The 26,112-nt window shown below is 37.7% G+C and overlaps 5 protein-coding genes across 7 annotated transcripts; 3 read left to right on the forward strand and 2 right to left on the reverse strand.

The window, feature by feature from the left end:
- The first annotated feature begins 2,692 nt into the window (after positions 1–2,692).
- On the forward strand, positions 2,693–4,746 carry LOC103436845 (uncharacterized). The gene is made up of 2 exons (XM_008375290.4): positions 2,693–2,930; positions 3,967–4,746. Exons 1-2 carry the CDS (start codon positions 2,800–2,802, stop codon positions 4,430–4,432), a joined length of 597 nt encoding a protein of 198 aa, XP_008373512.1. The 5' UTR covers positions 2,693–2,799; the 3' UTR covers positions 4,433–4,746.
- Positions 2,792–6,971, forward strand: LOC103436846 (dolichol-phosphate mannose synthase subunit 2-like). 2 transcript variants are annotated; one of them, XM_008375292.4, is made up of 3 exons: positions 2,792–2,930; positions 6,432–6,548; positions 6,653–6,971. In XM_008375292.4, exons 2-3 carry the CDS (start codon positions 6,459–6,461, stop codon positions 6,803–6,805), a joined length of 243 nt encoding a protein of 80 aa, XP_008373514.3. In that variant the 5' UTR covers positions 2,792–2,930; positions 6,432–6,458; the 3' UTR covers positions 6,806–6,971. The 2 variants fall into 2 exon arrangements, with proteins under 2 accessions (XP_008373514.3, XP_008373513.3); XM_008375291.4 differs by lacking the exon at positions 2,792–2,930 and adding an exon at positions 5,445–5,624.
- A 2,007-nt stretch (positions 6,972–8,978) lies between these two features.
- Positions 8,979–11,033, reverse strand: LOC103436843 (probable calcium-binding protein CML11). 2 transcript variants are annotated; one of them, XM_070823380.1, is made up of 2 exons: positions 10,118–11,033; positions 8,979–9,299 (listed from the first exon to the last, which is right to left on the reverse strand). In XM_070823380.1, the coding sequence occupies exon 1, from the start codon at positions 10,662–10,664 to the stop codon at positions 10,173–10,175; it is 492 nt and encodes a 163-aa protein (XP_070679481.1). In that variant the 5' UTR covers positions 10,665–11,033; the 3' UTR covers positions 8,979–9,299; positions 10,118–10,172. The 2 variants fall into 2 exon arrangements, with proteins under 2 accessions (XP_070679481.1, XP_028960259.1); XM_029104426.2 differs by lacking the exon at positions 8,979–9,299 and adding an exon at positions 9,847–9,949.
- Positions 11,034–11,570: 537 nt separating this feature from the next.
- On the forward strand, positions 11,571–12,474 carry LOC139196733 (nuclear cap-binding protein subunit 1-like). Its single transcript, XM_070823071.1, has 3 exons — positions 11,571–11,709; positions 11,988–12,099; positions 12,287–12,474. Exons 1-3 carry the CDS (start codon positions 11,642–11,644, stop codon positions 12,395–12,397), a joined length of 291 nt encoding a protein of 96 aa, XP_070679172.1. The 5' UTR covers positions 11,571–11,641; the 3' UTR covers positions 12,398–12,474.
- Positions 12,475–14,349: 1,875 nt separating this feature from the next.
- Positions 14,350–17,044, reverse strand: LOC103436842 (plastoglobulin-1, chloroplastic). Its single transcript, XM_008375286.4, has 3 exons — positions 16,308–17,044; positions 14,973–15,168; positions 14,350–14,876 (listed from the first exon to the last, which is right to left on the reverse strand). Exons 1-3 carry the CDS (start codon positions 16,865–16,867, stop codon positions 14,565–14,567), a joined length of 1,068 nt encoding a protein of 355 aa, XP_008373508.1. The 5' UTR covers positions 16,868–17,044; the 3' UTR covers positions 14,350–14,564.
- Between the last annotated feature and the right edge of the window lie 9,068 nt (positions 17,045–26,112).

Here is a 26,112-nt window from a genome sequence, read left to right on the forward strand (position 1 = left end):
TTTCGAATAATGACACGTGGCGCAACGATAACGATTTAAAATCTGATCGAAATCTATCCTCAAAGATTCTGAAAAGGTAACAACACGTGACACGACGACATTAGATAAAAATCTTATTGAAATCCATCACCAATAATTGTCTTTTCTGATAATGACACGTGGCGCAACGATAACTATTAAAAATCTTATCCGAAATTACAAATAAAATTATTTTGTATTATTTTTATAAAAAAAACTAATATTTTATTGCCTATTGCCAGGGCTATTCAAGTGCAACGGTGGAGATGCAAAAGGTAATTACTGTTCATTAAGGGCAGTTATTGTTTACTGGTTGGATTAAATAGTGAATAGCTTGGGGGGAGGGGTTTCCCATGGTGGAGTTGCTCTAAAGCATTGTGTTTCATCATTTTTACTTGAGTTCGAATATATCGCTTATCATTTGTCAAAATAAGGGGGGCGTAGTTAAATTAGGATTTGACATGATTTTAATGGACTTTAAAATCAGAGCGTAGTCAATTAGGATTTTAGAAAAGGATTTTAAAAGACTTTGAAATTATGGTGTCGTCAAATTAGGATTTAAGAGGATTTTAAAAATACATCCAAATCCTGAGGTTTCAAGTGAGATTTTAAAAGACATTTTTAGAATGCTTCTAAATCTATGGGTATTCAAAAAATAAAGATTTGGTAGTATTTCATGGAGGAGTGGATTTCGTTGGATTTGAGAGCTTGAAGTATATATACCCAACACCAAATACAATCCCACCTCAACCCCTAGCATTGCTTTCAAGCTAATGTTCCATTCTCTCTCTTTGGCCCTCACTTCTCAGCCATAAGCAGCAGGAGAACTACTTCTCTGGTCCATATACTGGTGAATCCACACTCACTCGCACACCTTTGACCCTTTCCACTATTGTTCTTTATATTTTTATGCCTCAATTTGATAAAGGGTCGGTTAAACTCATTGAATCTGCCATGGAAGTGGTGGGTTTGTCAATAAAGTTGCAGATTTACTTGAGCTACGAAAATATACCATTTCAAATCAAACCCAGAAGTTTTTTATTACCAATCCGACCAAAATTCAAAACCCACCATCTATAATGTAGGAACATATCAACCCATTGGTAAAAAAATCAAAGCCAAAGATGAAGAATTTGATTTGCACCTGAAAATCCAATTGAATCACTCGTCCATGCTCCGAATTGAATTTGAATAAAAAACAATCATTCTCTAGGGAGACAGAAAATGGATAAGACAATTAAAAAGCATGAATTGCATTGATAGGCCGGCTTGAAAAGGAAGCAGCTGCACAATCATGTTTTAGGGCACAAAGGGAGAATTTCTTTTGTTATTTGAAAAAAATAAAACCAATCTAATAAAGATAAATGAAAAGAAAAGATTATGCAAATCCATCAAAATCTACAAATAAGATCCATACAAATCCACAAAAATCTAAAATATAAATCCATATAAATTTGTCAAAATCCGTATAGAATTGTAAGTACATTAAAATCCTTTGAAATATATCACTTAAAAAAAGTCTATTAAAATACTCTAAAATCCAAATTGACTACACCCCTTAAATTACAGAGTCTAATAACTGAGTAAAGTTATTAGGTCCAAAAGGCTTAACAGAACCTAAACAAGCACATCTCTCCTTGATTTGGAGATTCAGAAGTTTGATTATATTCAAACTCGGTGATTCTATTGAATACAACCACACATCAGGCCTTGAATATCATGGGCAATGAACCGCGAGCTAGCGGCCTAGTGGTAAATGATGGATTGCGAGGCTTTCTTCAAACTAAAAACTGGAAGTCTCGGGTTAGAAACCCGTTGCTGGTGTGGAAGCCATACTTGTGGCCAGGGAGAGGCTGAAATGCCTCTGTGAGTCTTCCCGGTCGCCGAAATAGGTGGATAACCGTGGCTTGCCACCAGTTGTCCGCATTTTGAAGAAAAAAGAAAAAAAAATATCATGGGAAATGATTGGATGATTGGAAATGTTTAGTCAATTTAATCTAGTAACTACCATTAAAGTTAAATTTCATGCATGTGTTTGTCAAATGATCTTCAAATAAACAAAATTATTCCTTCATCTCAACCCTAATGGGCTGAGCAGACCAGCCCGCTGAAGATGCTAAAGTCCACAACTATCAGGCTCAAGCCCTAAATAATTTGCCAAGCTCTCTAACGGAAATTTGCATCCACAATATAGGCACATCAACGCACTAGGTTAGTGATCTTGAAAAGTATTCACTTTTTTTAGAAAATGGTTTAAAGGCTTGCGTTGTCATACCTATCATAGGATGGTAGATTATGTGTTATTTGAGAAAAAAAAAAAAGCAAGAACCAAACCGACTTGAACTGGTTAGGTTCGATTTCTAGTCCTTGCTTGAGAAGTTTGTTTGGGTGAACCAAATTCTTTTCACTTGATTTTTCGGTTTGCCGGTTTTTTCCCCACCCGTACATGCAGTTTTACTCTCAAATTGACTATAACATGGGTGGCTAAGACCCTCATTGGGGGTCAATAGAATCACTCCCTCAAGAAATAAGAAGTTGGAAGGCTGAATGTGGGCCTGAAATTTTAATCACTCATTTGGGGCTTTCAGTATAAAAAAAGCCCATCAACCGAACAGAACCGATTCGATGTAACGAACGGTTGAGATCAAATGAGATGTTGAGCATCCCCACGTACGCAATGACGCGAAGCAGAGGGAAAACTTGCGAGAAACGAAAACCTACAAATAAAACCAGAGAAAAACTCAGAAACAGCGACAAAAAATCGATCAAACGTTCAAAAGAATGGTGCTTTGGGAGATCACATTAGGCACCGCCTATTTCTTGGGGCTCCGCCGCACTTACAGACTCGCCCTCAAGATTCAGCGCCGCCTCATCGGCCCTAACCACCCTAAGATCCGTGAATTTGCTCACAGGTATTTCTATTTCTTTTTCTCTTTTTTTTTTTTAGGATTTTATTTGAAATATTTTGATTTCTCTAGAGTTTGATGCGTGAATTAATCAAACCATTAGAACTGATAAAAAAAAAAAACATGTATTCCATGTAATTTGTGTATTATTTTCTTGAAAATTTGATTTAAAAAAGTTGTATGTGATTTCGTTAGTTTCTCACCGAAATGTAGGCAGATTTGTGTTTGTTTTAAGCTTTGGAATTGTTTTGATTGTGTTATATGATTTTGGAATGTGTCGAAGATCTTATTATGTCATGAAATTAGCTGTGAATGTGCAGTGATTTATCTCTCATTTGTTTCGTTGTTGAATGTTCCATTGCTGTTGGGAAGTTGGTGAAGCATTGCCTAGATTACGCCGAATTAGTTTATAAAACGAATAATAGGATATGGGGGCATTCCGCCATCCACATTAGTTTCGTTGCATTGAACACTTTAAGGTTGCTAACATCTTTGATGCTCCGGTTAGAAAATGCAATTATTAGATAGAGACTTAGGGCAAAAGGGATAGAGGAAGGTCTAGGAAGACTTGGAAAAAGACTTTAAGAAAAGACATGGAGTACTTGGAGCTAAAGGGAGACTTGGCTCAAAACCGAGCGCAGTGGCGTTCTAAGATTCATAGAGCCGGCCATACCTTAGTGGGATAAGCCTTTGTTGTTTAAACTTCATGTAGTTCGGCCTTGCGGGATAGATCAGCATTTTTCGACCCAAAAAACAAAAAGATTTGATAAGCGTTTGGTATCCTGGACGGTTAATTTGAATATTTAGCACGAATACACTGCTCACCAGTAGATATACAGCATTAGAGCCTTGATTAATGAGATGTTTAATTAGCTGTAGGATTTGAGGGCATTGGTCAGTGATGTTTATTTGTTGCTACCGTCCCGTCTCTTTTCTCGCTCACTATGATATTGCAATAGTTGTCCGTTAAACAATTACTGTTTATCATTTTTGCTATTAGTTTATAACAGATGCAGCCATTGTGTTTTTCTTTCATTCAAAGGCGAACACGTGCTGTGTTTGATGTAGTTGTCAAGGTTCACAAGAACGTTCAGCAACGAGACATAGAAGTTGGTAGAAATCTTGGTAACCGGATCCTGCGCTGGCTCGATCGGATGAAACCTGAAGCTGAGATTCGGCGTCCCCTGGACAAACCTCCCACTGGTTCTAAGTCTAGCATGAGTATTACAAAGCAGGTAAACTCCTCCCAGCTCAAAACTCCTGGAAGCACTCAGATAACCAGAAATCAGGACTCTGACAGACAATTGTTTTCAACAATGACAAATATGTGGTCTAAACCGTTGCCTCCAATTACAATGATGATGAGATCACAAAAACCTTCTGGGAATATGACCCACTACCGCCACTTATGCATGAACGCGCCTCAACCATTAAGATCAAACTACAGTACAGGCGGGTTTGGGGGAGTTATACGAAATGATATAATGCAGTGGATGCTGCAAAAATGATGGGACAGAGGTACTTGCCCTTTGTGTTTTCATAGTAGCGAAACAATGTTGAGATCGGATTAAGGAGCGATAGGTTATGAGGATGTGATACGGTTCCTCTGAAGTTGAGCTGACTGTTGTTTCTCAAAATCTGCTTTCAGATAAGTTTTTTGTCTATTCATTTTCTGGAACAAACTACAAGCACAATTGTTTGGTTGTTGTTCTTTGTTCTTTTTGTTTATTGTTGGGAAGCTATAGTAGCACAGGACACGATCACGATGATTTTGTAATTAAATTAAGGAGATTTTAATTCATAATTGTTGGTTCAGACCATAGTCAGCGAAGTTCTCATGTTCATGTGTACTGAAATAGTGAATACCTCCCCAGTCGCCACTCTTACACTTGGCCTGACGGGCGACGGTGATTGAAGGAGGCTGGTTGGAGATTAACTTTGGAGCTGCATTTCTAACCAGTTCGAATTTCAGTATAACCCGTGAAGTTTAACGAGGTTGATTGGCGTTGCGTTGCGTTGCTTTGCTTCCGAGCTGATGCTATTTTTGCTTCCCTCGGGAGGAGTTTGTTGGTTGATGCTACTTTTGGCCCTTGTTACTTGTTAGTATTGAGTGGTAGAGTTTGGTACACAGGACATGGCTCGATTTGACCTTTTTTTGTATCCGATTTTTTCTTGACACTCCACAATTTATTGAAAACGTGTGCCTCAAAATTTTAATATTGAATGACTTATACGATTTGGTATGAAATGACTTAAGGCGCTAAAATTTTTTTTCGGAAAAATTTTATGGTGTGACTCATGTCTAATGCGAGATAACTTTACATTAAAAGCGCAAATAATTATGCACCTTAACAAATAAGACATGAAACCAAATGTTTAGAGACTTCACTAAGTATCTATTGAAACTGATTGTAGTGAAGATGAGTTTGTTTGTGCCAAGTCAAGTAACGAGGACTTGTAATTAAGTAGAACATTAAAGTGAAAGAAAAAAAATAAAAGAGTTTGTAATTGTGTGTGTTTTTGGAATAGAAAATCCAAAGTTTTGGGCCGAAAGAAAAAGTAGGTGACGGTTCGAATTTCTGATCTTTAGTCCAGACGTGTGAAAGGGGTCCCTTGCGTCTCGAGAGCGTAGTCGTCCTCCATTTTTCCAGACTTTCAGACCAACTCAGTAGCCATATCGTCCCTCTCCCCCATTTACAGGTTTCGTTTTTCCTTCGTCTTCATCTTCCTTTTGTTCTAATTTAATTTAATTTAATTTGTAAGACGCTTCGAATTTCTGATCTAGGGATTTAAGAATTAAGGTGTTTTTCTATTCATGTCTAATCTAGGGATTTAGGGATTCAATTGAGCTATAATTTAGGGATTTAGGATTGAAAAATCCCATGAATCAATGTTGGTTGATTCTAAAATTGAGCGTAGGACTGATTGAACCTTGGTTGTCTTCTTAATATGATTTTTTTTAATTTTCTCTAAATTGATATACTTCTGAGTCTTTTTTTCTTCATTTTTCTGAGAATTTTAAGCTAGCTTCCTGTCATGTTCTTCATGGTATAAAACCAAAATCAGGTCTAAGGATTTTTAGAATTGGAATTATTAATCTCTTGTTAATCTGAAATACGAGTGCTTATGGAGATTGTATATTGATACGGATATAAAAATATTAGGTAGGGGGCTGGTTTGAAAGTGTTTTTTAATTGGCTGAAAGCGCTTTTATAACCCATCCTTAGTAAAATGGCAAGTGAATCCTGAACGGGCACTCTGTTTCTTCATGCAAGAAACGCATAATAAGCACTTTAAGCTTTTGGAACCCAAAAACTTTTTCTTTAAAAACGCTTTCAGTCATTTAAAAAGCTGTTCCAGACAAGCCCGTTATTGTTTGTTGAAAGTGTTTTCTATTTCACAGGAATATGCCGATCCTCAACGGATATAAATATGATGTAATTGTTTGTTAAAAGTTTTTTCTTCTTCATAGGAAGATCCAGATCCTCATCGTCTTTTGAATTGTAGGTACCAGAAGCCACAAACATCACGACAATGGAATTGGCGGACAAGGCCGTTGGATTTCTGTTATCCTACATCAGTTTGTCAATATTCACTTATTACACATTTTGGGTGATTATCCTGGTCAGTTGTACTTCCTTCTCAAATCAAATGCTTTATTGCTTCCCACACTTAGTTAACCTGATGTTGTCTGTTTGTTGATATATTTACCGTCATTTGTGTTTCAGCCGTTTGTAAACAACGATCACTTCATCCACCGGTATTTCCTCCCACAAGAGTACGCCATACTAATACCTGTGTTTGCTGGCATGGTGCTTCTCTGCTTTTTATGCATTTTCATTGGATATGTCATGTTAAAATCCAAAAAGAAGAAAGCTTGATGACAGTATTTCCCCCACTTTTAGTTTCTTTTCATTTCTTTGGAGCCGAATCCAAGTGTTTCTGAAATGATCAGATACTGATTACCTTGTTTTGTTTTTCTGCATCATTTCTAATTCACTTTTCTATCCCCTTTTATCGGTGATTTAAGTGCTCGTTTTACATTAAGACCTTGTTTGGTGTCTTAGATCGGAGTGGAATCGGTAATCCACAATGTTTCATGTATGTTGAAGAGGGAGGGGGGGGGGGGGGTGGTAGTGATTTCGGAATGTTTCATAGATCATATTATTTCATGAAACTAGCTGTGAATGGGCAGTGATATCTCAATTGTTTCGGTGTTGAATGTTCCATTGCTGTTGGGCTAAGTTTGTGAAGTTTTCATCTTCTTAGCTTAGATCTGGAAACAACAAAGAAGACATGTATGGCTGTTACAAGGAATATCGCTATCATACGAGTAGTAGTATACTCGACAATGGCTCCGTAAATGCCTGAATTTAGACAAGCAGTATAAGTTTCAACAAAAATAAGCATAACACATTAATACGCGGTATTAGGAGTGGGTTCAAAAAACCGAAAACCGAAAACGGAACCGAACCGAAACCGAAAAAACCCAACCGAACGAAAAAACCGAACTGAATCGAAAAAACCGAACCGAACCGAATTCTTTTGGTTTGGTTCGATTTTAGTGATCTAGAAACCAAATTGAACCGAACCGAATTAATTAAATTAATTTTTTTATTTAATTATTTGTTTTGGGTATTATTTTCTAAACCCAATTTGTAAGTTAAAATGTGCTAAACCCAATGTGTTGCCAAACTTTAAGCTCAAAATATTTTAAAAAGACCTATAAAAACTCTAAACCATAATCTATTATTTCTCCCCCATATAAGGTTCTGGAACCAAATCTCATCCTGAAGTACCTACATCCATCTCCATAGCACTGTCTACTTCTGCCCCAACTTTCTTTTCCAAATCTACTCTCATATAACATGTAACACAATCCATAAATATTTATTTCGGGTAGATTACTTGGGTAATTTGTGATGGAAAAGAATCCAACACACTAAATAAATCCACCAACGCATTACTTTTACTAATCAAGTTGTCAACATGCAGTTACAAGCAAACAACCCTGATCTTTGAACAACATCATACAATTTAACTTTTCTAAGTCATTTGTACGATTTTTGTGTTGTGAGGTTGTTAGTTTGGACTTTGGAAGACTTGATTGATGATTTTAGTTCAACTTTAAATGTTTATTTTCATTGTCTTTGATTATAGTTAGAATGCTTATGTTATGATTGTGTTGGAAATGTTAAAATTTAAAATTTCAATGTTTTTCATTTTTTGAAAAAAAAAAAAAACCAAAAACCGAAACCAAACCGAAACAGAACCGAACTGAAAAAAACCGAAAAAAATGAACCGAACCGATTTAAACCGAACCCACCCCTACGCGGTATAGTTTAACTGAATGTTATACATGAGTAAAGGCCCAAAAAATATAAAATTGATCCATTACTTGTGATATTTTACGAAAGTTTTTAGATTGGCATGGTAGTTGTTTTATTACTATTGTATTGTTCATTCCTTTAAACATAAAATACGTTATTTTCAATTTTAAGCAACAAAATGAATTCGTACTAAGTCAACAAAGCAAATATATACAAATTTATTTTAACTCATCAAACATCTGACAAATTTATTAGTCCTTTAATTATCAGTTTAAGAGAGAGAAAAAGGAGGTGGGACGGAAGTTGCAATAATACAATGGTTAAATGCTCGATCAGTCCTGACTTAAATGACATTTTTGTTGCAATAGTATTTATAAGTAAAAGTGTTGTTCACAAAAATATTATGGCACGGTCTTCCCAACGCTACAAGGGCCTAACAGTTGTTGTCACCAATCTTCCACCCTAGGAAAATATAGTTGTACACGTCGAATGTATACTTTATGCTAAAATGTTTTTTGCACTCAACCACGACTGACGAGTAATCCAAAATTCCAAATGCATCAACGTTGGAAATACGCAACCCGCCAAAAGCAAAATAACCACATTTGAAAACATGTTTAGTCCAGCTATAATGGTGGAAAGAACGAGTAATTTTTTATTTTCTTAGAGAATGAACCCTTGGATGTAGTTGGATTTTAAATGCAAAGAGTTCTACACTTATAAGGAAGAGCCAAAGCTGTGAGTCATTCGTAAATGAAAAACACATTATCCTTTAAAACTACTTGAGCAATGTATTGAACTGATGCGAGGTATCACATACAAGAGTTCCTAAATTTGGTCTTTATTTGAGACAATATAAGCAACGAACAAGTTGTTATAAATTGTTTAAATCTCAACGATCGCATAACTATTTGTAATTTTCCACAACTATTACTATTGTGCAGATTAATTGATTGACTAATTTATTGCAATAGAATTACGAAAATCGTAAATTGGACTTGCAAGTTGTGGTCCCGAATATCATTGCGTAAAAATAGATGACAATCTGGAAAAATAAAATGACTAGCCTTAGCTGTTTGGCAGTAAATAGACAAATGTATTCCTCGAGTATTAATATTCCTTTTATATCAAAACGAAAACTTGACATAAGAGATTAAATTTGTTAAGAAGCAACAAATCGTTGGAAGTAAAATGGAGCAAGTTATTGAGCACCCTTTCTATGGTAAACCTATTTAAGCACAAATATCATATCACACCTTAGTGTATTTAGTACAATACTCATGTGTCCCACAAGTCGAATGTAAAATTTACAAGCTACAGTTAAGTGCTTTAGGCTCAATAATTTTATGGTTTTTGAACTTTTAGTGCTTTGAGAACTTTGTTTATCTCTTCGTCGTTTTAGTTTCTATTAAGAAAACAACTCAAGGATTATAGATTTCTATGAGCTGTAAACGTTTAAGACAGCTGAGCACCACAACCCTAAGATGGTGAAAGGTCAGAAATTCAAATAACATATGATTTATTTTGAATGAAAAACTTAACGGAATTAGAGTGAAATGACAAATTAATAATTTTAGAAATTGGTAAATAGATCGCTTCAAATTTAGTTCATATGACAAATTAAAAAAATGTATAAGTTGACATTTCAAAAATTTCCCAATTAAAGATCATGCTTGCTCCCTCGCTACTCCTAACCTAATTACAAAATTATAATTAGGCAATAAGAACGTAAGAAGTTAAGCCGAGATCAATGGAGGCAACTCTCTCTGATCCACAACACCCCAAAAATCACATCACATTGCATGCAAACAATCAAACGAAATAATAAAACACGAAAACTGAAGAGACAAATTAACTATATACCTGAAATTAAAGAAAATCGATGGATGGATGAAGGATGATGATCACGTCTAAGAGTCTAAGACCAAGAATTATCGAAAGCGGCGGAAGTAATGGCGTGAGCAAACTCCTGGAAATTGATTCTTCCATCGCCATCCGTATCCGCCTCCTTGATCATCCCTGTCAACTCCTCCGCCGTAAGAGCGTGCCCCAGTTTCGCCATGGAGTGCGCCAGCTCAGCTGCCGTGATGAATCCATTGCCGTCCCTATCGAACATCCGAAACAACTGCCTCAGCTGGTCCTCCGTGTAAGGAGACTTGGCTGAGAGAAGCTCCGGCGCTACCAGCCCTACGAACTCGGAAAACTCCACGAGGCCATTGCTGTTTGTGTCTGCCTTCTGGATCAAGGCATCGAGCTGCTCCGGCCCCGGCTTCAACCCCAGTGAGCGGAGAAGCGACCCCAGCTCCAGCTGCGTTAGGCTTCCGTCGTTGTTTCGATCAAACGAGCGGAATATTTCCCGCAGGTCCGCGATTTGGTCGTCGTCCAGCTTCACTGGCTGCTTGTTGCTCATGACCAAATGCTCGGGTTCGAATCTCCCTCCCCCTTAGTTGAGATGAATTTAGTGTAGAATATCGCTCGTAAAAGAAAGAAGCCGGATCCAAATTTGATTGGTCAATAGCTCCTTGAATGTCGGACTTTTTCTCCTCCTTTTTGGGTGGAATCAATTGCTGATCTCGATTCAGAGCCTTTGACCCAAATATCGGATCCGGTTCCGATGTATGATCATCCACAACACACAGAGATGAGAATAATATGATCAAAATATAAAGAAATATATGAAGAAAGTCTTTTTGGGCTTGTAAAATGCGGTGAGAGTGGCGGAAATTACGTGACGAAAAGTGTGACTCGACACCCGCGCACGTCTGTCTTTTTGGACAAGTTGGGAATTGGGTTGGTGTGCTTTGAGATTGGGACTTGGGAGGAAGGGTTAACTGCCATCCTGACGTTTCACGTTTTTTGTCTATTAATATAAGGTCTTGTGGAATAAAATTTACATCAACATTGTATTATTAAATTGAAATATAACACAATAGCGATAAATATGTTTTATTTAAGTCATCATGTTTTGGGTTTCTCCTTCAAAATATGCTGCAATCGTTAATGAAAAACGATTTCCGCACTTTTTTTTTCTTCCTTCAATATATAATCATGTTTGTTTATAAGGAAATTTTATTCAAACTCATTCAACCTCTTTTTACACCAACTTAAAATTTTAAATGTTAATTGTCTATTTTACCCTATTGCATAATTACTATTAAGTACAAAATGAAATTAATAATAAAACTCAAATTCATCAATAAACTCAAATACTATAATTAAATCCTACGATCAAATTTATCTTCCCACTGTTACACTTGTGTAATTGAATTAATATTCCTCCTCTATAACTTTGCAAGAGCTCGGGGTTCATATGTGTTAACGGAACGGCTGCCAGAAGCATCCAAATGTGTCACATTGCAGGGATTAAAGGGGATTCATGCAAATTCTATGGCAGTTGACCTTGAAGAATCATCCGCAATGGATGTAGACAATGAGAATGGAATACCTAAGAAAAGGTATTTCTTTCCCTCACTAAAATACAAAATCCTATATTCATGTAAATGAAAAACATGTTGACTACAAGGTTAGAGCAGATGAAGGATGTTTATGGAGGGGAGAGATTGGGATACGGATTACTTTATTGTTGTCCTTCGTAATTGACTAGCTTTATTTTCGTGTAGTCTCCTTTGTTTTCCTAAATATCTTGTTTTTGTTATCATAAATTAATAAATTGTTTCGACATTGTGTGACATGCCATTCAAGTGTAATTAACTTGTCTTCTTAACTTTTGTAGTGAACTTAGTGGTGGGAGGACAAGTAATGATTATAATGTAGGTGAAAAAGAGCAATGGTGTCTTTCAACTTTAGGCTATCTCAAGGCATTCTCGAGGCAATATGCTTCCGAGGTAAAATACAGTGTCGCTTCTCTTGTTCTTTTTGCGACTTCCCTATTTTGTTTGTTTTCCTTTTGACCCTCCCCCTCCCGTTTCTGGTATGATTTTTGTTTTCTTTGGATTTTTGGGTGAAGTTTTATAGACATGCTTAATATTCTTTACTACTGAATCTCTGACCTTGTATATTATGTACTGGCAGATTTGGCCTCACATGGAGAAGTTGGGTGTTGAGGTTCTAACCGAAGACATGCATCCTCTTATTCGGAAATCAATTTATTGTGGTCTTCGTCAAGAAACTGATAGGTTGTGAAACTTCAAACTTATCACCCCCCGTTCCCCCTTTTCTTTTTTCCAAGCAAACAGCAACACATGTACTGTGATGAGGTAACCTTGAGCTTCTAAAAATCAAATGGGTGTAAAAATAAATCCACATATTGAATTGGGTTTATGGGGGTATATTAGGTATCAAATTTGGGTTTAAAGAGATATTAATAGTTTAGTTAAAAATCAAATAGGTGTAAAGAGTAAGTTGGGTGTAGAAATAGGTTAGATGGGTTTAAATAAAATTTCCCTTGTTTATATTCTTAATTCTAATTTGAATATTGAATTTAAAGGCACCAAAAATGAAGAGAGGGAGAATCACTTCGGTTTGGTTTTGGTTGGAGGTTGGTTTGGATAATTGGACTTGTAGGGGGCGTTTGTTACACCTCCTTAGGAGGGACTAGCTTGGACTGGACTCGCCTCGACTAGGAGGCGTTGTCTCCTTCGCTAAACCACGCTATCTAGTCATGTGCTTTACCTTGGTATTAAGGGGGACTAAAAATGAGACAAGGCAGAGATCCAGAGCCAAGCTCTCTTACTAAACCCCAACACCAATCCCTGGGCTTTGCCTTCTTCTTCTCTGGCGTCACCGTGGCCAGGCAATTGGCGGTGCTTGTTCTTCCTTTTTCCCACAAAATTCCGAGACGGCTAGCTTTAAGGACGGACAGAAAATTCCTAGAAAATCCATGAGCTTTGCCTTCTTCTTCTACCCATCTATAAAGAACTCTTTTCTTTGTTTCAGATGAAGCTCAAAGCATCATTCTGTTTGATCGACACCTTGACCAAATGGCCGGAAAAAAAAAATTCAAGAAATACCCAATCAATGGAGTCAGTCAAATTATTGATAGAGATGATGGTTGTATAGATTACAGAGGTCAAAGGAAGAGATGGGAATGATTTGCAATCTACAGGAATGAAGGGTAGAAAATGAAGAGAATGGGGACGGAACCAAACGAGGAAGACAAGGAGGAGGGCATTTTTTTTTATTAATTATTTTCAAGTCAGAAGTAGAATATGAGAGATGTTTCTAGAAAACGTTAGTTTTTTGGGGGAAAAAAATGAAAAACGTTGAATAAATAGTAAAATATTATTGGACAAGCATTAAATAATATAATATTGTATTTGTTAATTATCCTGTTTTTTAGTCCAACATTGCTCCAAACGCTTCACTAGTTCAATCCAGCTTAGTCTAGTCTAAGCCAGTCCAGCTTAATCCTTGAAAATAGTCCAATTCGAGATAATCCGGTGCAACAAACGCACCCGTAGGGTACAGGTTGAGTCTTAGTTGCAAGGATTGTTATATTTTAATATGATATTGTGAGTGGGTGGAGGGAGGGAGGGAGAGGACATAGAGAATGTTATCACAGACTTATAGACGGCTTCATGTCTCGTTTAATAATCATTTCGTTTTTAAGTTTTAATTTTTAAATGTTATGCTTAAGATATAAGAAAAGTATACAAAAGAAGGACGAGCAACTAAGGGCCGTGAGAGGAAGAGGAGAAATATTTGAAACAAAACCTTGAAAATTGAAAACAAATTCAATTCGTTTTTATTTTAATTTATCATTTTACGTGTCTTTCCTGCTATATTTGCTCTAGGGAACTTTAAAGAAAAGCTCTTGATACTGTTCACTTTAACAAAAAACCACATTTTTACACTAAAAAGTCAATCATGATACCATTCACTTTACCCTTTATTTTGTCATTAACGTTAAAACTCAAAGTTTTCAAGTTCTTTTCATTAGTTTTTCTTTTGTTTCTACATATGCTACCATCATTCCTCCACTCTTCCATTTCCCTCGTCTCTCCAGTGCGATTCTCCTCTTTAACTTACACGATAAATACAAGATATAAAATAGTTATCAAACGGCCCCCAAAAATAGATTCGTATAAAAAAATGACAACAATGTTGAAGAAATGTATCTAACTGATGCATAGCAATTCAACCAACCCTATTCCTTAATCTGCATTTAATCATTGGCCTCTCAGCAATGCAGACTGGAAGCGGAAGCTACAAAATAGGGATACATTTTCATATCTGAAAAATATTCAAGCACACAATATAAATATACCACCATTTTCCTTATACGAATTTGACTATATGTATATGACCTCATATCCATGAGTCATGACACAACCAAACTGAATGTACCACGTTACTGATATAAAAGCGGGCTCCCTTCTCTAGCAAGCACAAAAAGACCACCATCCCCCCTTGAGATCCGAAGATCCTCATCAAGGTATGTAATAAGAAGCCAAGACTTGGTCCGTTCACCTGGAACGGGAACCTTAAGCGGTGGCTGACCAGAAATGGTCCTAGAGATACCTGCAACAGCATCCTGCAAAGGATTGAGAGTTTGCTGGACGGGTGATAAATTGATTTTCTGCCCAAAGATTTCCACTTCTTGAGGGAGATCAACGCTTGACTTAATCTCCGGAGGCTGAAAGCTGCCTTCCTTGAATTCCACCTAAATATGTAAAGAAGTAAACTAGTAAGGTTCTGGTGCACATCTACCCATGTAAAAACTTCATGCTATTCAGTCTGATTCGAGTGCAAGTGATACCTGGATTCTTGACGGACTTCTAACTTCAAAGCTAGCAGATGCACTGAACGAGAAACTAGCAAAAGGGCTAGACAGCGTGGTGGAGTTCAAAATAGTCAGGCTGCTGCTGTTGATCGCTTGGGTTATTTTATTTACCTTCAACAACGGTGTGCCACCTGCTGCGAGTAGTGGCAACAGCTCAGATGATGCAGTGTACCTGATTTAAAGAGATGAAAACAAATAAACAAGATCAAGGAAAGAGAAAGCCTCTGGTGTATACTAAAATACTTGCTCTATAACTAGAGGGGTAAAAGAGAAACAGAAACCATTAAACATTTCACAAGGACAATCGTCAACTTGTTTCAAGACATCCAGGTCAAAAGCAACCAGAAAAAGAAACGTTTCCGTCAACGGTAGCATATCGTCTGAGATACATGTGGTCGTTACCACACGTGTTACGCTTTGCAAGGCTGCTAAAGCCAACCATAACAACAAAAATAGAAGTTCAAAGGGTAGTTACGAAATCCTGAAGATGCAACTTCAATTATTATTTACAAGAACAGAAGGATAAAGCCCATGCATGGCTACACAACACCTAACATAATACAAAAGAAATTAATCACAGAATTGAACACAAATGTCATATATATGTCTCTCACATGATAAACGTTAAACTGGAATTCCTTTTGCAAACTATAAAAGGGACCCTTCAGATGTTGCATCATCTCATCATTTTCAAATGCTCAATTAGTGGAAGAGATTGGCAAAAATCAAAAACCTTCTTCAAGAGAAAATTACTTAAACCCAGAGCCTCACAGGAGCAATGACAATTATTTATAAAAAGAACTTTGGAGCATGATCATGCCACTTTTTCCAAAATGCACATTTCATCTCACGTTTAAAGAATTATGCTATTGCGTTAAACAACATAGAATATTTTTGGTCACCACCACCAAATTGATTTCTGTTAGATGAGGGTGATTTAATAGGTCAATATCTACTACACAAGTCTCGAAATTTAAACACATCTAACGGACATTAATACCATCAAGGCACTAACCCCTAGGAGTGGTAAGCAAAACTACACTATGTCATTGGAAATGCTTTTCTTTGTTAAACATATTTCACTAATCTTTTTAAAACGACTTCGAATTTGTATAGCAGAACTCTAGATGTGTCAAATGGAAATTTTGCCCATTTCATCTCATTTCTAGATGATTATGTTATTAAGTTCAAAAATGTCATGTGAAAATTAAAATCCGTCTGTCTCTGTTATTTTAGTTTTGTGCGTGGACTCATCGTATAACACTGGCTAAGCAAAATAAATAAATAAATACAGACACAAATTGAACTTACAGCAAAACCCAGTTGCCATCAAGAAGGCCCGGATTCTCCGTCGGAGCCGGGTTGGGATTCGCCGCCTCCAACTGGCTAACGAACTCTAAAGCCTCCGCTCTCACCTCGGACCCGGCCCGGAACCCGAATTCAGTCCCATAAACCGTGTCCACCAAACCCCTCTTGAGCTCACTGAGCTTACCATCCACCTTCTCCTCGATGGCAACCTCAGTTTTGGCCGCACTTCCATTCCCAACTTCTACAACCCCATCTCCTCCGCCTCCCCATTCGTCCTCGTTCTGCGGAGGGTCCGATTCGGAGAGTTTGGACCGGGGCTCCGGCTCCGTGTCGGCCTTCTCGCCCCACTCGTCAGTAATCTTCGTGGGGCGGTCGCCATCGGTGGGGGTGTCGCCGGAGGGAGAGGCGCGTAGGCGGAGGGAGGGGAGTTTGGGATTAGGGTTTGGGGAGAGGAGAGAGAAAGATTGGAACTTTGGGGTTGGAAATGAGGATGGGGAATTGAGGAGGTTTTTGGAGAGGAGAGGGGAGGAGGAGTGTGAGGTGAAGATGAGATTCAGAGCCATTTCTTTTCCCTTTCTTTTTCTTTCCAGTGTTTTCGTGTTTTGTGTTTCATCTGCTATTTAGAGGTTACAAATTTACAAAGAAATGTTGTTGGATTGTATCCACTACTCTTTTTTTCTTTCTTTCGTTTTTTCAACGTTTGATATTATCTACATTAAAAGTTTTAGTTCATTTGAAGCAAGTAACTTGTAGTTCAATTAATTAAGGGCCTTAGGTCTTATACACAATGCCTTGTCTTTGAATCTTCTTTCGTGGTTTAAGTGAACTAGTGTATATTATTCTATCGTTTATATAAAAGCAACATTGGTACCTGCTTTGTTAGACATTCATCTATCTTTCCATATTGGCCTCCAAGAAAGTGGCATTAGGGTAAGATCAAGATTGAATTCTAACAAGTCTTTAAATCTTCCTATGTAAGTGAAGCTTCTCACGAATTTTGTGTCATTACACTATTACAATTTTGGCTAGAGAACGCCTTTTCACCTTTTTCATTGGTGTTTTATTACAAAAAATGGGCACTGACATTGATAGCAAACCTCAATTACCACTATGCAGCTACTAAATATGAGTACATGTTCTTTATGTAGAAGTCTCTAGTAACAATAGCTACCATTAATAACCATTTGTCCTAATCAAGGTATAAAATATCGATGATATCGGAAATATCGGTAGTCCAAAAACACGGAAATATCGGGATATTATCGATATCGATAAAAATTGAATAAAAACCACGAAAATTGTAAGAAAAACTTGGAAATTTTTATTGAAACTTTGCATGATGTTTATTTAGTTAATTATCTATTAGTTTATCACAAAAAATTGGAAGGAAATGCATTGCATGATGGATTTAACTGATTTAAGTTGATTATATAGTGAGCTGACAAACATTGTGAGTGTAGAAAATATGTAGTAATTAATGAAAGAAGTTTAAACACACCATAATCATTTATATATAATGAATTATTACAATATAAGAAAGACATGAAAAATATGTTTTTTTTTTACAAAAAAATAGTATATGTGACGTTAGAGTTTCAAGTATACAGCATGATCTGATCTTCAAAGAGACTTTCAAGGTAAAGATGGATTTCCCAAATAAAACTATTTAATTTAAAAAAATAAAATAATCAATATAAGATATTTTGAATGAAATTAGTGTTTAACATTTTCTTTAAACCACATGGTGACCCCTCCACCTCACCTCCCTCACATAACCCAAGGTCCCAAATTGAGACTCCCAATCCTGTATCTGACATTTTCTTTTTCGTATCCCATAAGTCTCTCTCTCTCACTTCCTATCAGCCCATAAAAAAATCTTGCCTTGAGAGAAGTTCCTTGAAACACAAAATCCCAGAAATCTCTCTCTCTCTCTCTCTCTCTCTCTCTCTCTCTCTTTTCCAGAAACCTCTAGCAAAGCAATCTCCTCACTCCTCAGCGAAATTTCCTAAACACACACTCTCTCTCTAGGGTTTTAGGCATTTTTTTGCCCCTCTCTCTCTCTTCTTCTTTGAAATCTTAGGTAAGAAATCGAACATTTTATCTTCTGGGTTTCATTTATTATATGGTGTTCTTTGTTTTTCCTCTTCAATTCAACTAACTATCTCTTTGCAACTCTCATTTCCGGAGCACAAACACACCACACCCACACCCCACCGTGACCTCCACCACAGTGGCGCACACTCTGGCGAGCATTATCACCACCTGTGGACCGTTCATCATCCCTTTCTCACCTCCCGGCAAGCACCCTCAGGCAATGGGAGGCCTTGTTTAGGCAGTACGAAGCGGAGGATCCATCAAACCCGAGCATGTTTTGGGATCCGGAGAAAATGGATTTTTCATTTCCGACGACGGAGGCGCAGATCTTGGGTCTGAGCCTGGATTGCAGAGAGAGATCTGGGCAGCTGCGACGACGCAGCCTCGGCTGCCTTTTCGACGACGAAGCCACGACGATTGTTTCGATAATATCGCGATATTTTGACGATAATTAGGAGGATATGTGGGAAAATATCGATCTCTCTGAAAAATGATAATATCGGCGATATTTCGTCGATATTATCGATATTTAAGTCATTGGTCCTAAAGCAAGACTAAATTAATGACATGTGAAATTCACATGCTAATGAAATGAAATTTATCTTTTCAATAACCAAGACTTGACCTTGCAATAGACTTGATAGTAGGGCTTGTCTAGAGAATTTTGAGGTCCAGCGGGAAGTCAAAAAATGTGCCCTAAATTCATATAAGAAAATTATTTATTTTCACACGTAAGACATTGATAAAATTATACTTAGAAAAACAGTTTAAACTCAATAATTTAGAAACACAGAAAGGCTAATTTATTTTGTATCCAGAGAAGGAAACCAAAAAACTCCAGGCTTACATGTAGATAGACGATGATTTTTGTTTCCCATTTGAACTTTTAAAGTGTTTTAGTATAAATCGTGATGTGTTTTTTCTTATTTACTAACCTTGTCAATATGAGACTAAAAAATAATGATGTTTTCAAGTCTTTAATTAATATGTATAAGGAATGAATTGACACTAAATTAAACCTTTTGATGACACGTCATATGATTTGTAAATTTGTTCCAAAAATTTGGTCTACATATTACTCTTTGTAGAATATTAGACTTGAATTCAAACAAATATTTAAAAATAGCAACCCACTAGGTTACTAGCTAGTAACTAAAAATAAATTAATAACCAAACAAATATTCGTAAAAATTGAAAAGAATAAACAAGCATATAGCATTTCGAACTTAGGAAATCTCGTTAATTTTAAACAACAAAAACCATTGCTTCTAGTTAAACTTCTTGATCATTTAACCAAATTTTATAAATTTTTACTCTTATGAAAATAAATTTGTAAAAATTAAAAGTAAATAAGCACATGTGGTGTTTTGAATCCAAGACCTCTTTATTATTTTGACAAAACCAACACTTCTAGTTAAATTTCTTTGTTATCAAACCAAATTTTATAAATTTATACTCTTATGAAAACATATATAAATACACCATCTTAATAATTTTGATGCCCCGAATTTTTTGAATCCCGGATGGTCGCCCTGCCACCATTGGGCCTGTGCCTGGGCCCGCCCTGCTTGATAGCTCGAGGCGTAAAAGATCTTCAAAGATCTTCGGCCTATATTATACAAATGTAAGTTTGTGTGCGCGCGCGCATGATATGAGGATTGAGCCAACTATATCTAAACCTACCGTATTTGGCTGCCAAAACTGAAGAGCAACCAACTGCTATTGATCGGTTTGAGGTTGTGCGTGAAAACACAAGAGATTGCTGGGATGAAGATGCAAAAGTATAATGGGTAAGTTAGTTATTTACGTTGTCTCCTCTATAAGATATAGTTTTTTACTGAAAATTATTATATTTTTTTCCCAGAGATCTCTCACTCTCGCCTTGCATAACGAATTTGAAACTGTCAAACATGGTATATATGCACACATTCCCCTTCCATTGAGGTATCCTTCAAATAATTTTATTTGAGGGACATTTTTGTTGAGAGTTGTCCCACATCTGTGAGGGATAAGGTTTATTATGTACTTATATGGTTTTAGGCTACTTCTCATATTGCCAATTGGTTTTATGGTGGAACCTCAATTTAATCATTGTATCAGAGCGGGTTGTCCTCTTGTGAATCCAAAAAACGGTCACACGCGCTCCATGTCACCCAGTTCTTGTCCACGTGTAGGCTTGAAAATCCACCACACGTGCGGGGGCGTGTTGAGAGTTGTCCCACATCGGTGAGGAACAAGGTTTGCTATATGCTTATATGATATTGGGCTACTCCCCAAATTACCAATTGATTTTATGGTGGAACCTCAATTTCATCAACTTTGTGGTGCTCATTCCGTAACTTTTTCATCGGTGCAAACAGCGTGTTTATATTTGTTTGAATGTGATGTATGTGTGTATGTATGTATACATGTATATATGAATGTGTTGTGATGTGTGCGACTGTATGTTTGTCATCTGTTTGCCAAAATGTCCCGCTAGCATGTTTCAAAATTGAAGTAGGCTTTGAATGTTTGATTAATTTTCTCACTTGCAGATGGAAAAAAGGAAGCTCCCAACCGCTCTGTAACTGCTCAAGAGGTACTAAGATAAACTTCAAATGCTAGTAAATGCAGGTACCCGGGAGGAAAGAGTTGCCGCACAAGCAGATGTTCATGCCTGCCAGCAAAGCCTCTTCGAGCTCGATGACTTCAAGATGTTTTGTTGCCTCCCGGCACTTTCCTACCAAGGGAAGCTACTCATGGTGGATTATGCGACAGATCATTACGTGAAGGGAGAGATATTCAGGGTTGCTAAATGGGGAGGGCTGCAAGGGCCGTCAGAGCTGCCGCCCACTGGACTGCGTAATTAGTTTGCTTTGGTTTGATGTCATTGGTTTGCTTCCAAATAACATTTCTCTCTTAATTTCTTCATTCTTATACACATGTATGTTTATAAATGTTTGAGCATGTATGTATCATGTATGCATATGCATGTATATACGCAAGCATTTATGTATGAATTGGCTTGGAATTCCTTTATCTAGTTGATATACTTTTTGGCTTCACATTTTATTTTGGCTTGGTTGAATTTGAAAGCATTGTATTGTGCTTCAGTGTTATATTTCACTTGTAAAATTTCTAGGTTTCTTGAGGCATACTGTTTAGATTAGTATTACTAGTGTTACAGTTTGGCGTTTACTTCAGTTCAGAACGTTGGCCTCCGTATAGATTTGATAGAGATGAAGAAGGATAAGAAAGAAGATCACCTACGTGCATGATAGATATGAACCATATGGTAGATAAGAATTAGACCATCTCCTTTGGAGAAGAAGAATGCTACTTTGGATACTCCAACGATGGCTACTTCCTTTTAAGGAGAAATTAGGTTTTTATCCTTCATTTTGTTACTCCATTGATTAAAATGCTATTCATTTTCAATTTTTGATCAAGGTCATTGGGTATTAATAAAATCATTAATTATTTCAATAATAAAATATTTTTTTATTTCTAAATATATTCATTTAATGTTAAAAATGTTACAATTAGTATATTTATATTTATGACTAAATTTTTTATCATATATTTTTAGTTTTAGTTTGTACCCATTTTTAATTTGTAATTCTTTTTTAACTTGTACCAATTTTCTTTTCAGTTTTAATTTGTACCCATATATTAATTTCTTTTTGTGCCCATATTTTTTAAAGTTTATTTGTATTTGTACCCATATATTTTTTTTATTTGTACTTTTTATTTTGCTAAATGTACCCATGCTAATTATATGTACCCATTCATGTAAAACTTTTTAATCTTAAAATGTACTCATTAATCTATTCAATTTTTTTTCTAATCCATTTTTAAACTTATATGGGTACATTCTTTTTTCTTTGATTTTAAAATGTATCCATGTCAAGTTTAATCGAAGAAATTTACTAAAGTTGTTAAGTCTAATATCTTCTTTTTTTTTTTTTGTGATTTTTGAAGAATGTACCCATGTTTTTGTCACATCCCGGCCCGGGTCCATCACATTCTGGGCATGTTCCACCACCGTAGCACGATATTGTCCATTTTGGGCTTACCATTCCCTCACGGTTTTGTTTTTGGGAACTCACGAGCAACTTTCCAATGGGTCACCCATCCTGGGAGTACTCTGACCTCTTTCTCGCTTAACTTCGGAGTTCATACAGAACCCGAAGCCAGTGAGCTCCCAAAATGCCTCGTGCTAGCTAGGGATGATAATATACATTTAAGGATCACTTCCTTGGGCGATGTGGGATGTTACAATCCACTCCCCTTAGACCAACTCCAAACTTGGGCTAAAAGCCAAATTTAGCCCAAAATTTTCCCCCAAACACCACCCAACCCAAGCTAAAATATTGGGCTAAAAAGGGAATGCTAAAATTAGGCTAAATTCCCCCCCCCCAAATTCCCCCTATCCGCGTGGACTCGCCACAATTTGGGCCACTCTCGGCCCGCCCACTCGCAGACGCGCCCCACAGGCCTGGTTTGCATTTGCTTCCGATAGCGCAGGGTCCCACCGCCAGGGCCCTGTCGGCCACTACCCCCGAGCCTAACGGCTCTTTTCCCCATCCGACGACCATCATTTAAGGACCGTTGGTTGATCCAACGGTCCAAACTCAAATTTCATTTTAAAAAAATATGTTATTTTAAAATACATTAAATCCAACGGCTGAAATCGAATGTAATCAAATCTAACGGTAAAAAAAAGGATCTAACGGCCCAAATTTAAATCCAACAGCTAAAATAATTAAAAAAAATTATTTAACTCAAAATTCACCAAAAAACTGTATAAATACCTATGTATTTGTTCAAACATCCACACAAAACTCAATTTTCTCCTACAATTCTTCCAATTTATCTTTCTACCATTTCTTTCCATTTCCAAATTATTCAACATGGCAAGAGAGCATGTTAGAGGTCGTAATTGGACCTGTGAGGAAGATGTTTCTTTATGCTTGACATGAGTTTCTGTTAGCGAAGATGGTGCAGTTGGCACAAATCAAAATAAAAAGGTTTTGGTGGGATAAAATCATTGCAAAGTTTCAAGAAAACTACAACGGCGTCGAGCGGGACGGTGGTGCTGTTTATGATTGGTGGAAGACTATCAACAAAGCATGCACTTTATGGAAGGGAAGCTTGGAGAGAGCCATGGTTGGCATGCCTAGTGGAATGAGCACCATGGAAATTGTGAGTTTTTTTCTTGATATTTTATTTGTCATGTACATAATATTATTTTGCAACTAATTATTTTTATGTATTTTTTGCATAGGGTGACAAAGCAATGGAAATTTACAAGACAAGAGTAACACCAAAAAATCAAGTTTTTAAGTTGCAACATGCTTGAGACATCCTCAAGGATTGTCCGAGGTGGGCAACCGATGCAGACCAACAATGGGGAAGATTATTTCAGCGTGAAGCCGCACCGAGAAATGAACGTGTCGATGAAATGACCCCATCTCCTTCTTTATCAAGGCCCCCGGGAAAAGATAAGCAAAAGGAAGCAAAAAGAACAGGGAAGGCCCAAGATTCGACGAGTGGAGACTTTGCTACCAGAATTACAAAATTGCACGAAACTCATAGCGTTCGCCAAGAAGAAGCGGCCCGAATGCGTTTGCAAATGAAGGAAATCTCAGATAGGGAGGAAAATAGGTTTGAAATTGAATTCATGATGAAGGACCTCAGCAAATATACTCCAGAGATGAAGAAGTTCTTACGTGGTAAGCAAAAGGAAATTATGCGAAAGTCTACCTCAAGGAGTATGTTTAAAGATAATGAATCCTCTGAACCCTATATCCCAACATTTCAACGAAGTCCATCACCAAGTGAAGATGGTGGATATGATTGTTAAGTTTATGTAGTCTATGAATTATGTGCTTTATTAATTAAGTTTATTAATTATTGTTTGAAGGCTTACTTTGTGAAAAATTTAATGATTTTTCAATATTTATCGGAATTTAAAATTTTTTAGATTAAAATGTTCACAAAATTAATTTACAATAGTCTACATATTTTTTTTTTTAAATTTGATTTGAGAAAAAAATTAGCCGAAGTTCATTCTTTAATAATCCCGGGCTAAAATTTTAGGCCAGAAGGGTTGGAGCAGAAAAATTGTTTCTAGGCTAAAAGCCAAATTTTCCGGGCTAAAAAATTTGGCTTTTAGCCCAAGGGTTGGAGATGGTCTTAGGGGCCCGACGTCCGCGTCGGCATAGTTCCAGCCAAGGATTGGCTCTGATACCAATTGTCACATCCTAGCTCGGGTCAACCACATCTCGGGCCCGCTCCACCACCGTAGCACGATATTGTCCGTTTTTAGGCTTACCATTCCTTCACGGTTTTGTTTTTGGGAACTCACGAGCAACTTCCCAATGGGTCACCCATCCTGGAAGTGCTCTGGCTTCCTTCTTGCTTAACTTTGGAGTTCCCACAAAACCCGAAGCCAGTGAGCTCCCAAAAGGTCTCGTGCTAGGTAGATATGAGAATATGCATATAAGGCTTACAGGATCCACTCCTCTAGGCGATGTGGGATGTTACAATCCACCCCCTTAAGGGCCCGTCCTCGTTGACACACTTCCGGCCAGGGATTGGCTGATACCATTTGTCACATCCCAACCCGAGTCCACCACATCCCGGGTTTGTTTCACCACCGTAGCACGATATTGTCTGCTTTGGGCTTACCATTCCTTCACGGTTTTGTTTTTGGAAACTCACGAGCAACTTCCCAGTAGGTCACCTATCATGGGAGTGCTCTGGCCTCCTTCTCGCTTAACTTCAGAGTTCATACGGAACCCAAAGCCAGTGAGCTCCCAAAAGGCATCGTGCTAGCTAGGGATGGAAATATACATTTAAGGATCACTCCCTTGGGCGATGTGGGATGTTACAATCCACTCCCCTTAGGGGCCCGATGTCCTCGTCGGCACAGTTCCGGCCAGGGATTGGCTCTGATACCAATTGTCACATCCCAACCACATCTCGGGCCCGCTCCACCACCGTAGCACGATATTGTCCGTTTTTAGGCTTACCATTCCCTAACGGTTTTGTTTTTGGGAACTCACGAGCAACTTCCCAGTGGGTCACCCATCCTGGGAGTGCTCTGACTTCCTTCTTGCTTAACTTCGGAGTTCCTACGAAGCCTGAAGCCAGTGAGCTCCCAAAAGGTCTCGTGCTAGGTAGGGATGGGAATATACATATAAGGATCACTCCCATTGGCGATGTGGTATCTTACAATCTACCCCCTTAAGAGGCCCAACGTCTTCGTCGGCACAGTTCCGGCCAGGGATTGGTTCTAATACCAAATTGTCACATCTCGGCCCGGGGTCCATCACATCTCGGGCCCGCTCCACCACCATAGCACGATATTGTCCGCTTTTGGGCTTACCATTCCCTCACAGTTTTGTTTTTGGGAATTCACGAGCAACTTCCCAGTGGGTTACCCATCCTGGAAGTGCTCTAGCCTCTTTGTCGCTTAACTTCGGAGTTCCTACGAAACTCGAAACCAGTGAGCTCCCAAAAAGCCTCGTGCTAGGTAGAGATGGGAATATACATATAAGGCTTACAGGATCCACTCCCCTGGGCAATGTGGGATGTTACAATCCACTCCCCTTATGGGCCCGACGTCCTCGTTGGCACACTTCCGGCCAGGGATTGGCTTTGATACCATTTGTCACATCCCGGGCCCGTTCCACCACCGTAGTACGATATTGTTCGTTTTGAGCTTACC

This window comes from Malus domestica, chromosome 06, assembly GCF_042453785.1.
Source record: "Malus domestica chromosome 06, GDT2T_hap1".
Lineage (NCBI taxonomy): Eukaryota > Viridiplantae > Streptophyta > Magnoliopsida > Rosales > Rosaceae > Malus > Malus domestica.

Excerpts from the sequence above, each read along its gene's own strand:
- LOC103436845 (XM_008375290.4), top strand. The coding sequence starts at position 2,800 with ATGGTGCTTTGGGAGATCACATTAGGCACCGCCTATTTCTTGGGGCTC. Across the intron at positions 2,931-3,966 it reads ATCCGTGAATTTGCTCACAG|GCGAACACGTGCTGTGTTTG; the intron begins GTATTTCTATTT and ends TTTCATTCAAAG.
- LOC103436846 (XM_008375292.4), top strand. The coding sequence starts at position 6,459 with ATGGAATTGGCGGACAAGGCCGTTGGATTTCTGTTATCCTACATCAGT. Across the intron at positions 6,549-6,652 it reads CATTTTGGGTGATTATCCTG|CCGTTTGTAAACAACGATCA; the intron begins GTCAGTTGTACT and ends TTTGTGTTTCAG.
- LOC103436843 (XM_070823380.1), bottom strand. The coding sequence starts at position 10,664 with ATGAGCAACAAGCAGCCAGTGAAGCTGGACGACGACCAAATCGCGGAC.
- LOC139196733 (XM_070823071.1), top strand. The coding sequence starts at position 11,642 with ATGGCAGTTGACCTTGAAGAATCATCCGCAATGGATGTAGACAATGAG. Across the intron at positions 11,710-11,987 it reads AATGGAATACCTAAGAAAAG|TGAACTTAGTGGTGGGAGGA; the intron begins GTATTTCTTTCC and ends TAACTTTTGTAG. Across the intron at positions 12,100-12,286 it reads CGAGGCAATATGCTTCCGAG|ATTTGGCCTCACATGGAGAA; the intron begins GTAAAATACAGT and ends ATGTACTGGCAG.
- LOC103436842 (XM_008375286.4), bottom strand. The coding sequence starts at position 16,867 with ATGGCTCTGAATCTCATCTTCACCTCACACTCCTCCTCCCCTCTCCTC. Across the intron at positions 15,169-16,307 it reads GATGGCAACTGGGTTTTGCT|GTACACTGCATCATCTGAGC; the intron begins GTAAGTTCAATT and ends TCTTTAAATCAG. Across the intron at positions 14,877-14,972 it reads GAAGTCCGTCAAGAATCCAG|GTGGAATTCAAGGAAGGCAG; the intron begins GTATCACTTGCA and ends TTACATATTTAG.